This window comes from Anomalospiza imberbis, unplaced genomic scaffold, assembly GCF_031753505.1.
Source record: "Anomalospiza imberbis isolate Cuckoo-Finch-1a 21T00152 unplaced genomic scaffold, ASM3175350v1 scaffold_48, whole genome shotgun sequence".
In the NCBI taxonomy this organism is placed as follows: domain Eukaryota; kingdom Metazoa; phylum Chordata; class Aves; order Passeriformes; family Viduidae; genus Anomalospiza; species Anomalospiza imberbis.
Window position 1 is genome coordinate 686,926 of NW_027100088.1, and position 15,056 is coordinate 701,981.

At 60.1% G+C, this 15,056-nt stretch overlaps 1 protein-coding gene across 1 annotated transcript; it reads right to left on the reverse strand.

Moving 5' to 3' along the window:
- Nucleotides 1-361: 361 nt before the first annotated feature.
- LOC137466941 (NEDD8-conjugating enzyme Ubc12-like) lies at nt 362-13,764 on the reverse strand. Its single transcript, XM_068178540.1, is given in 7 exon segments — nt 362-523; nt 525-542; nt 3,917-3,980; nt 6,285-6,388; nt 7,261-7,299; nt 8,364-8,458; nt 13,296-13,764. Coding segments are annotated over 7 exon segments (552 nt in total). The 5' UTR covers nt 13,405-13,764; the 3' UTR covers nt 362-400.
- Between the last annotated feature and the right edge of the window lie 1,292 nt (nt 13,765-15,056).

Below are 15,056 nucleotides of genomic sequence, written 5' to 3' on the forward strand. Positions count from 1 at the left end.
CTTTTCGGGTTTTTTTTTTGGGGGGGTTATCAGTCATTTTCTCAGGCTTTTCCGGGGCGTTTCTTTGGGGTTTTTTCGGGGTTTTTTTCCAGGTCTTTTTCCGAGGCTTTTCGGGGCCTTTTTTTGGGTGGGTTTTTCTTTTTTTTTTTTGGGGCTTTTTTAGGGCTTTTTCGGGGTTTTTTTGGAGCATTTTCCGAGGCTTCTCTGGGGCGTTTTTCTCGGGGTTTTTTCCTTTTTCCGAGGCTTTCTCCGGGGTTTTTTTTGGGTTTTTTTTTCTTTTTTTCCCTCCGGGTTTTTGGTTTTTTTTGTTTTTTTTTGCAGGTTTTTATTGGGTTTCTCGGCGGGGGGCTCTGCTGGTTTCGGGGTCGCTCCCTGCGGGGTTTCTCGCGCTGCCCCGGGGTCACTTGAGGCAGCGCTCGAAGTAGGTGGCCCCCACGTAGCCCCCGCGCAGCGAGCGCTGCACGTTCTGCTCGAACAGGCGCCGGTTGCTCTGCAGCACCTCGGCCGCCTCCTTGTTCAGGGGGGTCCTCGGGGTTCGGCTCCTTTCGGGGGGAAATCTGGGGTCAGCGGGACCCTAAAATCCCCCTGAAACCCGCCCGGAATCGCTTCACAGCCCCCAAATCCCAAAATTCCCCTAAAATCCCGCCCGGAATCGCTTCACAGCACCCAGATCCCAAAATTACCCCAAAAATCCCCCTGAAACCCGCCCGGAATCGCTTCACAGCCCCCAAATCCCAAAATTCCCCAAAAATCCCCCTGAAACCCGCCTGGAATCACTTCACAGCCCCCAAATCCCAAAATTCCCAAAAATCCCCCTGAAACCTGCCTGGAATCGCTTCACAGCCCACAAATCCCAAAATTCCCCTAAAATCCCACTAAAACCCGCCTTGAATCGCTACACAGCACCCATATCCCAAAATTCCCCTAAAATCCCCACTAAAACCCGCCCGGAATCGCTTCACAGCCCACAAATCCCAAAATTCCCCAAAAATCCCCACTAAAACCCGCCTGGAATCGCTTCACAGCCCCCAAATCCCAAAATTCGCCAAAAATCACCCTGAAACCCGCCCGGAATCGCTTCACAGCCCCCAAATCCCAAAATTCCCCTAAAAACTCCCTGAAACCCGCCCGGAATCGCTTCACAGCCCCCAAATCCCAAAATACCCCTAAAATCTCCCTGAAACCTGCCTGGAATCGCTTCACAGCCCCCAAATCCCAAAATTCCCCAAAAATCCCCCTGAAACCCGCCCGGAATCGCTTCACAGCCCCCAAATCCCAAAATTCCCCAAAAATCCCGCCCGAAATCGCTTCACAGCCCCCAAATCCCAAAATTCCCCAAAAATCCCGCCCGAAATCGCTTCACAGCACCCAAATCCCAAAATACCCCAAAAATCTCCCTGAAACCCGCCCGGAATCACTTCACAGCACCCAAATCCCAAAATTCCCCAAAAATCCCCCTGAAACCCGCCCGGAATCGCTTCACAGCCCCCAAATCCCAAATTTCCCCTAAAATCACCCTGAAACCCGCCCGGAATCGCTTCACAGCCCCCAAATCCCAAAATTCCCCTAAAATCTCCCAGAATCCCTTGAGATTCCCTAAATCCCAGAATTCCTCTAAAACCCCCCAAAATTCCCCTAAAACCCCCAAAATCCCTTCACAGCCCCCAAATCCCAAAATTCCCCAAAAATCCCCATAAAATCCCCCTAAAACCCCCCCGGAATGGCTTCACAGCCCCCAAATCCCAGAATTCTCCTAAACCCCCACCAAAATCCCCCCTAAAAACCCCCTAAAATCCCTTCAGTTTCCCCAAATTCCCCTAAAAAACCCCAAAAATCCCCCCTAAAACCCCCAAAAATCCCCTCAAATTCCCCGAATTCCCCTAAAACCCCCCAAAAATCCCCCCTAAACCCCCCAAAATCCCTTCAGATTACCCAAATTCTCCTAAAACCCCCCAAAATTCCCCCTAAAATCCCTTCAGATTCCCCAAATTCCCCTAAAAAACCCCAAAATCCCCCCTAAAACCCCCCAAAATCCCCCCTAAAACCCCCAAAATCCCTTCAGATTCCCCAAATTCCCCTAAAAAAACCCAAAATCCCCCCTAAAACCCCCCAAAATCCCTTCAGATTCCCTAAATTCCCCTAAACCCCCAAAATCCCCCCTAAAACCCCCCAAAATCCCTTCAGATTCACCAAATTCCCCTAAAACCCCCCAAAATTCCCCCTAAAACCCCTTCAGATTCCCCAAATTCCCCTAAAAACCCCCAAAATCCCCCCTAAAACCCCCAAAATCCCCCCTAAAACCCCCAAAATCCCTTCAGATTCCCCAAATTCCCCTAAAAAAACCCCAAAATCCCCCCTAAAACCCCCCAAAATCCCTTCAGATTCCCCAAATTCCCCTAAACCCCCCAAAATCCCCCCTAAAACCCCCCAAAATCCCTTCAGATTCCCCAAATTCCCCTAAAACCCCCCAAAATCCCCCCTAAAACTCCCAAAATTCCCTTCAGATTCCCCAAATTCCCCTAAAACCCCCCAAAATCCCTTCAGATTCCCCAAATTCCCCTAAAAACCCCCAAAATCCCCCCCTAAAACCCCCAAAAATCCCTTCGGTTTCCCCAAATTCCCCTAAAACCCCCCAAAATCCCCCCTTAAACCCCCAAAAATCCCTTCCGATTCCCCAAATTCCCCTAAAACCCCCCAAAATCCCCCCTTAAAACCCCAAAAATCCCTTCAGATTCCCCAAGTTCCCCTAAACCCCCCAAAATCGCGTCACAGCCCCAAACCCCACAGCCCTCGTTTGGGGTTTGTCCCATTTTGGGCAAAATTTTGGGGTTTGAGAGACCCCAAAATATGGGGGGAGACCCCAAAATTCCCAAAATGTCCCCAAGGTGTCCCCAACCCTCCAGGTGTGTCCCCAAGGTGTCCCCAGGTGTCCCCAACCCTCCAGGTGTGTCCCCAAGGTGTCCCCAAGGTGTCCCCAACCCTCCAGGTGTGTCCCCAAGGTGTCCCCAAGGTGTCCCCAAGGTGTCCCCAACCCTCCAGGTGTGTCCCCAAGGTGTCCCCAAGGTGTCCCCAACCCTCCAGGTGTGTCCCCAAGGTGTCCCAAGGTGTCCCCAAGGTGTCCCCAACCCTCCAGGTGTGTCCCCAAGGTGTCCCCAAGGTGTCCCCAACCCTCCAGGTGTGTCCCCAAGGTGTCCCAAGGTGTCCCCAAGGTGTCCCCAACCCTCCAGGTGTGTCCCCAGGTGTCCCCAACCCTCCAGGTGTGTCCCCAAGGTGTCCCCAGGTGTCCCCAACCCTCCAGGTGTGTCCCCAAGGTGTCCCCAACCCTCCAGGTGTGTCCCCAAGGTGTCCCAAGGTGTCCCCAAGCCCCCCCCCACCAGGTGTCTCCCTGTCCCCAGGTGTGTCCCCAACCCCCCCATGTCCCCTCGTGTCCCCAGGTGTGTCACCGTGTCCCCCAGGTGTGTCACCGTGTCCCCCCAGGTGTCCCCAGGTGTGTCCCCAGGTGTGTCCCCATGTCCCTCCAGGTGTCCCCATGTCCCCACAGGTGTCCCCAGGTGTGTCCCCATGTCCCTCCAGGTGTCCACATGTCCCCAGGTGTCCCCATGTCCCTCCAGGTGTCCCCATGTCCCCTCAGGTGTGTCCCCAGGTGTCCCCATGTCCCCCCAGGTGTGTCCCCAGGTGTCCCCATGTCCCCAGGTGTCCCCATGTCCCCAGGTGTCCCCATGTCCCCAGGCTTCCCCATGTCCCCTCAGGTGTGTCCTCAGGTGTCCCCATGTCCCCATGTCCCCATGTCCCCCCGTGTCCCCAGGTGTCCCCATGTCCCCAGGTGTCCCCGTGTCCCCAGGTGTCCCCATATCCCCAGGTGTCCCCATGACCCCAGGTGTCCCCAGGTGTCCCCGTGTCCCCAGGTGTCCCTCACCAGGAACAGGTACTGCAGGCCGTAGATGATGGAGTTGATGGTCAGCACCGGCTTCCAGTCCTCCCTGCGGGCGGCCAGCGGTCAGTGGCCGCTGCGGCCACCATGGCCACGGCCCGCGGTCACTGCGGCCACCATGGCCACGGCCAGCGGTCACTGCGGCCACCATGGCCACGGCCAGCGGTCACTGCGGCCACCATGGCCACGGCCACAGGCAGTGGTCAGTGGGCAGAGGTCAGTGGGCACTGCAGCCACTGCGGCCACCACGGCCACGGCCACAGCCAGTGGTCAGTGGTCAGCAGGCAGTGGTCAGCAGGCACAGGGCAGTGGTCAGCAGTCAGTGGTCAGCAGTCAGTGGTCACTGGGCAGTGGTCAGTGGGCACAGGGCAGTGGTCAGCAGTCAGTGGTCACTGGGCAGTGGTCAGTGGTCACTGGGCAGTGGTCAGATGTCAGTGGTCAGCAGTCAGTGGTCACTGGGCAGTGGTCAGCAGGCACAGGGCAGTGGTCAGCAGTCAGTGGTCAGCGGGCAGTGGTCAGTGGCCAGCAGTCAGTGGTCAGCGGGCATTGGTCAGGGGTCACTGGGCAGTGGTCACTGGGCAGTGGTCAGCGGGCAGTGGTCAGCAGGCAGTGGTCAGCGGGCACAGGGCAGTGGTCACTGGTCAGTGATCAGTGGTCAGCAGTCAGTGGTCAGCGGGCACAGGGCAGTGGTCAGCAGGCAGTGGTCAGTGGTCACTGGGCAGTGGTCAGAGGTCAGTGGTCAGCGGGCAGTGGTCAGCAGGCAGTGGTCAGTGGTCACTGGGCAGTGGTCAGAGGTCAGTGGTCAGTGGTCACTGGGCAGTGGTCAGAGGTCAGTGGTCAGTGGTCACTGGGCAGTAGTCAGAGGTCAGTGGTCAGCAGGCTGTGGTCCCTGGTCAGTAGTCAGCAACCAGTGGTCACTGGGCAGTGGTCAGCGGTCACTGGGCAGTGGTCAGTGGTCACGGGGCAGTGGTCAGAGGTCAGTGGTCAGCAGTCAGTGGTCAGCGGGCAGTGGTCAGCGGGAACAGGTCAGTGGTCAGCAGGCAGTGGTCACTGGTCACTGGGCAGTGGTCAGCGGGAACAGAGCAGTGGTCAGCAGGCAGTGGTCAGTGGTCACCGGGCAGTGGTCACTGGGCAGTGGTCAGAGGTCAGTGGTCACCGGGCAGTGGACACTGGGCAGTGGTCAGAGGTCAGTGGTCAGCAGTCAGTGGTCAGCAGTCAGTGGTCACGGGGCAGTGGGCAGTGGTCACTGGGCAGTGGTCAGCAGGCAGTGGTCAGCGGGCACAGGGCAGTGGTCAGCAGTCAGCGGTCACTGGGCAGTGGGCAGTGGTCACTGGGCAGTGGTCAGAGGTCAGTGGTCAGCAGGCAGTGGTCAGTGGTCACTGGGCAGTAGTCAGAGGTCAGTGGTCAGCAGATTGTGGTCAGTGGTCATCAGGCTGTGGTCCCTGGTCAGTAGTCAGCAATCAGTGGTCAGTGGTCAGCGGTCAGTGGGCAGCAGGCAGTGGTCAGTGGTCACTGCGCAGTGGTCAGTGGTCAGCGGGCAGTGGTCCCTGGTCAGTAGTCAGCAATCAGTGGTCACTGCGCAGTGGTCAGTGGTCAGCGGGCAGTGGTCACTGGGCAGTAGTCAGCGGGCAGTGGCCAGTGGTCCCTGGTCAGTAGTCAGCAATCAGTGGGCAGAGGTCAGTGGGCAGCAGGCAGTGGTCAGCGGGCAGTGGTCACTGGGCAGTGGTCAGTGGTCACTGGGCAGTGGTCAGTGGTCACCGGGCAGTGGTCACTGGGCAGTAGTCAGCAGGCAGTGGTCAGTGGTCCCTGGTCAGTAGTCAGCAATCAGTGGTCACTTGACAGTGGTCAGTGGTCAGTGGTCACTGGGCAGTAGTCAGTGGGCAGTGGTCAGTGGTCAGCAGTCACTGGGCAGTAGTCAGCGGGCAGCGGTCAGTGGTCACCGCGCAGTGGTCAGTGTGGCCATGACCACCACGGCCAGCGGTCAGCACAGCCAGCACGGCCACAGCCACAGCCAGTGGTCAGTGGCCACCGGCTGGTGGCCATGGTGACCGTGGTGACCACTGATCCCCTGGGGGGTGTTTGTGTCAGTAGCCCCTCCGGGTGTTTGGTAGCCCCCCCAAGTGCCGGTAGCCCACCTGGGTGTTTGGTAGCCCCCCTGGGTGTTTAGTAGCCCCCCCCGGGTGTTTGGTAGCCCCCCCAGGTGTTGGTAGCCCCCCCGGGTGTCGGTAGCCCTTCTGGGTGTTGGGTAGCCCCCCCAGGTGCCGGTAGCCCCCCTGGGTGTTGGGTAGCCCCCCCGGGTGTTGGGTAGCCCCCCCCGGGTGTCGGTAGCCCCCCCGGGTGTTTGGTAGCCCACCTGAGGATGTTGAGGCACACGTTGCCCTCCAGGTCGATGTTGGGGTGGTACACCATCGTCTCGCACTTCACCTTCGGCGGGTCGTGGGGGTAGCCCTGGCCCACCTGGGGGGCCACCGAGTCACCCCCGGTGGCCACCAACCCCTCCCCAGCCCACAGCTGGCCCAGGGGCTACCAGGCAGTGTCCGGTGGCCACCAACCCCCAGGTGCCACCTCTGACCCACGGAGCCCTGGCACAGCTCGGTAGCCACCGGTCAGGGTTTGGTGGCCACCGGTCAGGGTTTGGTGGCCACCAGGTCCCCTCACCCCATCCCCATGGCCACTGGTAGCCACGGGAGTTGGTGGCCATGGCAGGGGGTTGGTAGCCACAGGGGGGGTTTGGTGGCCATGAAGGGGGTTGGTGGCCACAGGGGGAGTTTGGTGGCCCTAGGGGATGTTTGGTAGCCACAGGGGAGGTTTGGTGGCCATGGCAGGGGTTTGGTAGCCACAGGGAGGGTTTGGTGGCCACAGGAGGGGGTTGGTGGCCATGGAGGGGGTTTAGTGGCCACAGGGAGGGGTTGGTGGCCCTGAGGGATGTTTGGTAACCACAGGGGAGGGGGTTGGTTGCCACAGGAGGGGTTGGTGGCCCTATGGGATGTTTGGTAGCCACAGGGGGGGGTTGGTGGCCACAGGGGGGTTTAGTGGCCATATGGGATGCTTGGTAGCCACAGGGGGGGTTTGGTGGCCACAGGGCGGGGTTGGTGGCCACAGGGCGGGGTTGGTGGCCCTATGGGATGTTTGGTAGCCACAGGGGGGGTTTGGTGGCCACAGGATGGGTTGGTGGCCACGGGGGGGGGTTGGTGGCCCTATGGGATGTTTGGTAGCCACAGGGGGGGTTTGGTAGCCACAGGGCGGGGTTGGTGGCCACAGGGCGGGGTTGGTGGCCCTATGGGATGTTTGGTAGCCACAGGAGGGGGGGTTGGTGGCCCAGCACTGACCTTAAAGCTGAAGACGAATTTGCCGCCCTTGTAGAAACCCTGGGGACAGAGAAACGTAAACGTCACCGGGGGACAAGGGGAGGGGACAGGGACAGGAGGGGACAGGGACAGGGACAGGGACAGGAGGGACAGGGACAGGAGGGGACAGGGACAGGGACAGGAGGGGACAGGGACAGCAGGGACAGGGACAGGGACAGGGACAGGGACAGGAGGGGACAGGAGGGACAGGGACAGCAGGGACAGGGACAGCAGGGACAGGGACAGCAGGGACAGGGGACAGGAGGGACAGGGACAGGGACAGGAGGGGACAGGGACAGGGACAGCAGGGACAGGGGACAGGAGGGACAGGGACAGGGACAGGAGGGGACAGGGACAGGGACAGCAGGGACAGGGACAGGGACAGCAGGGACAGGAGGGGACAGGGACAGGAGGGGACAGGGACAGCAGGGACAGGGACAGCAGGGACAGGAGAGGACCCAGGGGACAGGACACCCAGGTGTCCCAGGTGATGACACAGGTGGCCCAGGTTCCCCAAGTGACACAGGGAGGTGACACAGGTGACACACAGATGGCCCAGGTGACACAGGGAGGTGACACAGGGAGGTGACACACAGATGACCCAGGTGACACAGGGAGGTGACACAGGGAGGTGACACAGGCTCCCCAGGTGCCCCCAGGTGACACAAATGACACCCAGGTGGCCACGGTGCCCAGGTGGCCGTGGTGGCCCCAGGTGCCAAGGTGACACAGATGACACCCAGATGTCCCATGTACCCCCCAGGTGCCCCGGTGGTTGCGGTGCCCAGGTGCCCCCAGGTGACACAAATGACACCCAGGTGCTCCCCAGATTCCTCAGGTGCCCCAGATGACACCCAGGTGCCCAAGGAGCCCCAGGTGCCCTCCAGGTGCCCCCCAGGTTCCCCAGGTGCCCAGGTTCCCCAGGTGCCCCCGAGGTTCCCCAGGTGCCCCCCAGGTTCCCCAGTTCGCAAGGTTCCCCAGGTGCCCCCCCGGTACCCGGGTGCCCCAGGTTCCCCAGGTGCCCCTGGTTCCCCCCAGGTGCCTCAGTTTCCCCAGGTGCCCCCCGGGTGGCCCGGTGGCCGCACCTCGTCGGGGCAGATGAGCAGGCGGAAGTGCAGCAGATCGTCCTGGTCCGAGAAATCGATCTCGCACGTCTTGGGCAGGTTCAGCTCGTTGATGTCTGCGGGGACACGGGGACACTCAGGGGACACTGAGGGGACAGGGGGACATTTGGGGACACAGGGGACACTGAGGGGACACAGGGACACTGAGGGGAAACTGAGGGGACACTGAGGGGACATTCGGGGACACAGGGGACAGTGAGGGGACACTGAGGGGACACTGAGGGGACACAGGGACACTGAGGGGACACAGGGGACAGGGGGACATTCGGGGACACAGGGGACACTGAGGGGACACTGAGGGGACACTGAGGGGACACAGGGACACTGAGGGGACACAGGGGACAGGGGGACATTCGGGGACACAGGGGACACTGAGGGGACATTCAGTGACACAGGGAACAGTGAGTGGACATGGGGACATTCGGGGACACAGGGGACACTGAGGGGACACAGGGACACTGAGGGGACACTGAGGGGACACTGAGGGGACACTGAGGAGACACAGGGACACTGAGGGGACACTGAGGGGACACTGAGGGGACACTGAGGGGACATTCGGGGACACAGGGGACACTGAGGGGACATGGGGACATTCAGTGACACAGGGAACAGCGAGGGGACATGGGGACATTCGGGGACACAGGGGACACTGAGGGGACACAGGGACACTGAGGGGACACTGAGGGGACACTGAGGGGACACTGAGGGGACACAGGGACACTGAGGGGACACTGAGGGGACACTGAGGAGACACAGGGACACTGAGGGGACACAGGGAGACTGAGGGGACACTGAGGGGACACTGAGGGGGCACTGGGACACTGAGGGGACATGGGGACACTGAGGGGACACAGGGACACTGAGGGGACAATGGGGACACTGAGGGGACACTGAGGGGACACTGAGGGGACAGGGGACACTGAGGGGACACTGAGGGGACACAGGGACACTGAGGGGACACTGAGGGGACAGGGGACACTGAGGGGACATGGGGACACTGAGGGGACACTGAGGGGACACGGCCATGATAACCCCATGAGCCCAACCCCTGCCTGGCCCATCCCCAGCCCAGGAAGGCCCAACTGGGACCAAACTGGGCCATACTGGGATCATACTGGGACCAGTACCACACCCATACTGGGACCATATAGGGACACTCACCAAAGCCTTACTGGGACCAGTATGTGACCCTGACTGGTACCAGTATGTGTCCCCTACTGGAACCAGTATGTGTCCCCTACTGGAACCAGTATGTGACCCTGACTGGGACCAGTATGTGACCCTTACTGGGACCAGTATGTGACCCCCACTGGAACCAGTATGTGACCCTGACTGGGACCAGTATGTGTCCCCTACTGGAACCAGTATGTGACCCTGACTGGGACCAGTATGTGACCCTGACTGGGACCAGTATGTGACCCTTACTGGGACCAGAATGTGACCCTGACTGGGACCAGTATGTGTCCCTGACTGGGACCAGTATGTGACCCTGACGGGGACCAGTATCTGACCCTTACTGGGACCGGTATGTGACCCTTACTGGGACCAGTATGGGACCCTTACTGGTCCCAGTATGTGTCCCCTATTGGTCCCAGTACTGGCCCGCAGTGAGGCACTACTGGGACCAGTTTGTGCCCCTTACTGGGACCGGTATGTGCCCCCCACTGAGGCTCTACTGAACCAGTATGTGAGCCCCACTGGGACCAGTACCTGCCCCTTACTGGAACCAGTACCTGACCTCCACCAGGGTCCTGCTGGGACCAGTACCTGTCCCTGCCTGAGGCCTAACTGGGACCAGTATGTGCACACTACTGGGACCAGTAAGTGACCCCAACTGGGACCAGTATGTGTTCCCTACTGGGACCAGTACATGCCCCTTACTGGAACCAGTATCTGACCTCCACGGAGGCTCTACTGGGACCAGTATGTGTCCCCTACTGGGACCAGTATGTGTCCCCTACTGGGACCAGTATGTGACCCCAACTGGGACCAGTATGTGACCCCCACTGGGACCAGTATGTGACCCTTACTGGGACCAGTATGTGACCCTTACTGGGACCAGTATGTGTCCCCTACTGGAACCAGTATGTGACCCCCACTGGGACCAGAATGTGTCCCCTACTGGAACCAGTATGTGACCCTTACTGGGACCAGTATGTGCCCTGCACTGGGACCAGTATGTGACCCTTACTGGGACCAGTATGTAACCCCCACTGGGACCAGTATGTGACCCTGACGGGGACCAGTATGTGACCCTTACTGGGACCAGTATGTGACCCCCACTGGGACCAGTATGTGACCCTGACTGGGACCAGTATGTGACCCCCACTGGGACCAGTATGTGACCCTGACTGGGACCAGTATGTGACCCCCACTGGGACCAGTATGTGACCCTGACTGGGACCAGTATGTGACCCCCACTGGGACCAGTACCTGCCTCCCACTGGGGCCTAACTGGTACCAGTATTTGACCCCAACTGGTACCAGTATGTGACCCGTACTGGGACCAGTACCTGCCTCCCACTGGGGCCTAACTGGTACCAGTATTTGACCCCAACTGGTACCAGTATGTGACCCGTACTGGGACCAGTACCTGCCTCCCACTGGAACCAGTATGTGACCCCCACTGAGGCTCTCTTGGAACCAGTATGTGACCCTTACTGGGACCAGTATGTAACCCCTACTGGGACCAGTATGTGACCCCCACTGGGACCAGTATGGGACCCTTACTGGTCCCAGTACCAGCCCCCAGTGAGGCTCTACTGGGACCAGTATGTACTCCTTACTGAAACCAGTTTGTGCCCCTTACTGGGACCAGTCTGTGGCCCTTAATGGTACCAGTATGTGACCCTGACTGGAACGAGTAACTGCCCCTTACCGGTACCAGTATATGACCCTGATTGGAACCAGTACCTGCCCCTTACTGGGACCAGTATGTGCCCCTCACTGAAACCAGTTTGTGCCCCTTACTGGTCCCAGTTTGTGCCCCTTACTGGTCCCAGTTTGTGCCTCTTACTGGTCCCAGTACCGGTCCCCAGTGAGGCGCTGCTGGAAGCGATACCGTTAACCGCCCCAAACTGCTGGCCCTGCTGGGCCAGTCTGCGGGCCTGACTGGGACCAGTGTGGGGCCCTTACTGGGACCAGTGTGGGGCCCTTACTGGGACCAGTGTGTGGCCCTTACTGGGACCAGTGTGGGGCCCTTAGTGGGACCAGTGTGGGGCCCTTACTGGGACCAGTGTGGGGCCCTTACTGGGACCAGTTTGGGGCCCTGACTGGGCCCAGTGTGTGGCTCTTACTGGCCCCAGTTCGAGGCCCTGCTGGCCCCAGTTTCTGTCCCTTACTGGGCCCAGTTTCCAGCCGTTACTGGTTCCAGTTCGAGGCCCTTACTGGGACCAGTTTGGGGCCCTTACTGGGCCAAGCATGTGGCTCTTACTGGCCCCAGCAGGCAGCTGTTACCTGGCTCAGTTTGCAGCCCTTACTGGTCCCAGTTCCCAACCCTTACTGGTCCCAGTTTACGACACTTACTGGTCCCAGTTTCCAACCCTTACTGGTCCCAGTTTCCAACCGTTACTGGTCCCAGTTTCCATCCCTTACTGGTCCCAGTTTCCATCCCTTACTGGTCCCAGTTTCCAACTCTTACTGGCTCCAGTTTCCAACCCTTACTGGTCCCAGTTTCCGTCCCTTCCTGGTCCCAGTTTCCAACCGTTACTGGTCCCAGTTTCCAACCGTTACTGGCCCCAGTTTCCATCCCTTACTGGCCCCAATTTCTAACCCTTACTGGTCCCAGTTTCCGACCCTTACTGGTCCCAGTTTCTGACCCTTACTGGCCCCAGTTTCCGTCCCTTACTGGGCCCAGTTTCCAGCCGTTACTGGTTCCAGTTCGAGGCCCTTACTGGGACCAGTTTGGGGCCCTTACTGGGCCAAGCATGTGGCTCTTACTGGCCCCAGCTTGCAGCTGTTACCTGGCTCAGTTTGCAGCCCTTACTGGCCCCAGTTTCCAACCCTTACTGGTCCCAGTTTCCGTGCCTTACTGGTCCCAGTTTCCAACCCTTACTGGTCTCAATCTCCAACCCTTACTGGTCCCAGTTTCTGTCCCCTACTGGCCCCAGTTTCCGTCTCTTACTGGTCCCAGTTTCCATCCCTTACTGGTCCCAGTTTCCGTCCCTTACTGGCCCCAGTTTCCGTCCCTTACTGGTCCCAGTTTCCGTCCCTTACTGGTCCCAGTTTCCATCCCTTACTGGTCCCAGTTTCCATCCCTTACTGGCCCCAGTTTCCAACCCTTACTGGTCCCAGTTTCCGACCCTTACTAGTCCCAGTTTCTGACCCTTACTGGCCCCAGTTTCCGTCCCTTACTGGGCCCAGTTTCCAGCCGTTACTGGTTCCAGTTCGAGGCCCTTACTGGGACCAGTTTGGGGCCCTTACTGGGCCAAGCATGTGGCTCTTACTGGCCCCAGCTTGCAGCTGTTACCTGGCTCAGTTTGCAGCCCTTACTAGCCCCAGTTTCCAACCCTTACTGGTCCCAGTTTCCGTGCCTTACTGGTCCCAGTTTCCGTGCCTTACTGGTCTCAATCTCCAACCCTTACTGGTCCCAGTTTCTGTCCCCTACTGGCCCCAGTTTCCGTCTCTTACTGGTCCCAGTTTCCATCCCTTACTGGTCCCAGTTTCCCTCCCTTACTGGCCCCAGTTTCCCTCCCTTACTGGCCCCAGTTTCCGTCCCTTACTGGTCCCAGTTTCCGACCCTTACTGGTCCCAGTTTCCGACCCTTACTGGCCCCAGTTTGCGGCCCTTACTGGCCCCAGTTTCCATCCCTTAATGGTCCCAGTTTGCGGCCCTTACTGGCCCCAGTTTGCGGCCCTGCTGGGCCCGCTGCGTGCCCGCCGCCTCCCCCCAGACCTTTCTGGATGCGGAGCTGCGCGGCCGAGGCCTTTTTGCTGGAGCTCTTGGTGCCGCCCGCCGATTCCTCCTCCTTCTTCTGCTGCTTCAGCGAGAACAGCTTGATCATCCTGCCGGGCCGGGGCGGCGGGGCCGGGGCGGGTCCGGGCCCCCCCCGGGGCCGAGGGAGCGCGGCCGGGCCGGGCGCGGCTCCGGTTCGGGGGGTCCGGGGGCGACGGGGGCCGGGGGCGAGCGCTGAGGGCCGGCCGGCTCGGCAACTTCCGGAGCCGCTCGGCAACTTCCGGAGCCGCTCGGGACTCTCCGGAACCGCTTCACGACCGCTCGGCAACTTCCGGGATGGCTTCGGGAAGCTCCGGCGTCGCTTCGGTACAACTTCGGGAGTTTCCGGAACCGCTTCGGGAATATCCGGAGTCGCTTGGCGACTTCCGGAACCGCTTCGGGAACCTCCGGAACCGCTTCGGAACCGTTTCGGGGCTTTGCGGAACGGGCTCGGGGGTGTCCGGAGCCGCTCGAAACCTTCCGGAGATCTCCGGAAAGCGGGAAGCGCTTCGGAGCCGCTGGGCAATCTCCGGGGCCGCTTCGTGGGTCTCTGGAATCGCTTCGAGAACCTCCGCCAGGCTTCGGAATCTCTCGGCAAACTCCGGAGCCGCCTGGCAACTCCCGCACCTGCTTCGGAACCGCTTCGGGGATGGCGGAACGGCCTCGGGGTGCGCCGGCGCCGCTTGGGAACCGCTTCCGGAGACTCCGGAATCGCTTCGGGGATCTCCGGAAGGGAGGGGGGAGGGGCTCGGGGGTCTCCGGAAGACGCGGGGGGGGAGGGGCTCGGGGGTCTCCGGAAGGGGCGGTTCGGGACCCCTCGGGACTTTCCGGAAAGAATCGGGCGGGCCCGAGGACGCTTCGGCTTCTTCCGGAAGGAGATCGACTCGTTCCGGCGCTTCCACCGCGCTTCGGCTCTTTCCGGAGCACTTCGGTTTCTTCCGGGATAGGAGGCGTGGCGAGGAGCTCCGAAAAGCGCCGATCTCGGGCCCTCGGCTCTTTCCGGCAGCCGCTTCGTTTGTCTGTCCCGCGCCTCACACTCGGCTCTTTCCGGAGCACTTCGGCTCTCCCCGGCTCCCCGCAGCCAATCCTGCGCCGGGGGCGGGGCTTGGGGCCCTTTCTCCCAATGGGCGCCGCCATGTTCCTGATGGGCGCCGCCATCTTTAGTGGCCCGGGGGTGAACTGGGATCAGTTTCCCCTCCCAGTCCCTTCCCTCTCAGCGCTGCCAGCCCCAGCAGCTCCCAGATCAGCTCGGGGGGCAGGGATGGAAGGGGGCAGGGGCAGCAGCAGGGAAAATGGGGGGCGCAGGGGTGGATCCAGCCCTGGAATGGGGGAGAATCCAGGAAATCCAAGCTCTAAAAATGGGGAGAATCCAGGAAATCCAAGCCCTGAAATAGGGCAGAATCCAGGAAATCCAAGCTCTAAAATTGGGGAGAATCCAGGAAATCCAAGCCCTGGAATGGGGGAGAATCCAGGAAATCCAAGCTCTAAAAATGGGGAGAATCCAGGAAACCCACGTCAAATCAAGCACAGAAATGAGACAGAATCCAGGAAATCCAAGCCCTAAAATTGGGGAGAATCCAGGAAATCCAAGCACAGAGATGGGGGAGAATCCAAGAAATCCAGGTGAAATCCAGCCCAGAGATGAGGCAGAACCCAGGAGACCAAGGCAGGGTTTTATTTTCCCACGTGACCCCAAGAAAACGGGGGACAGAAACACCCCCA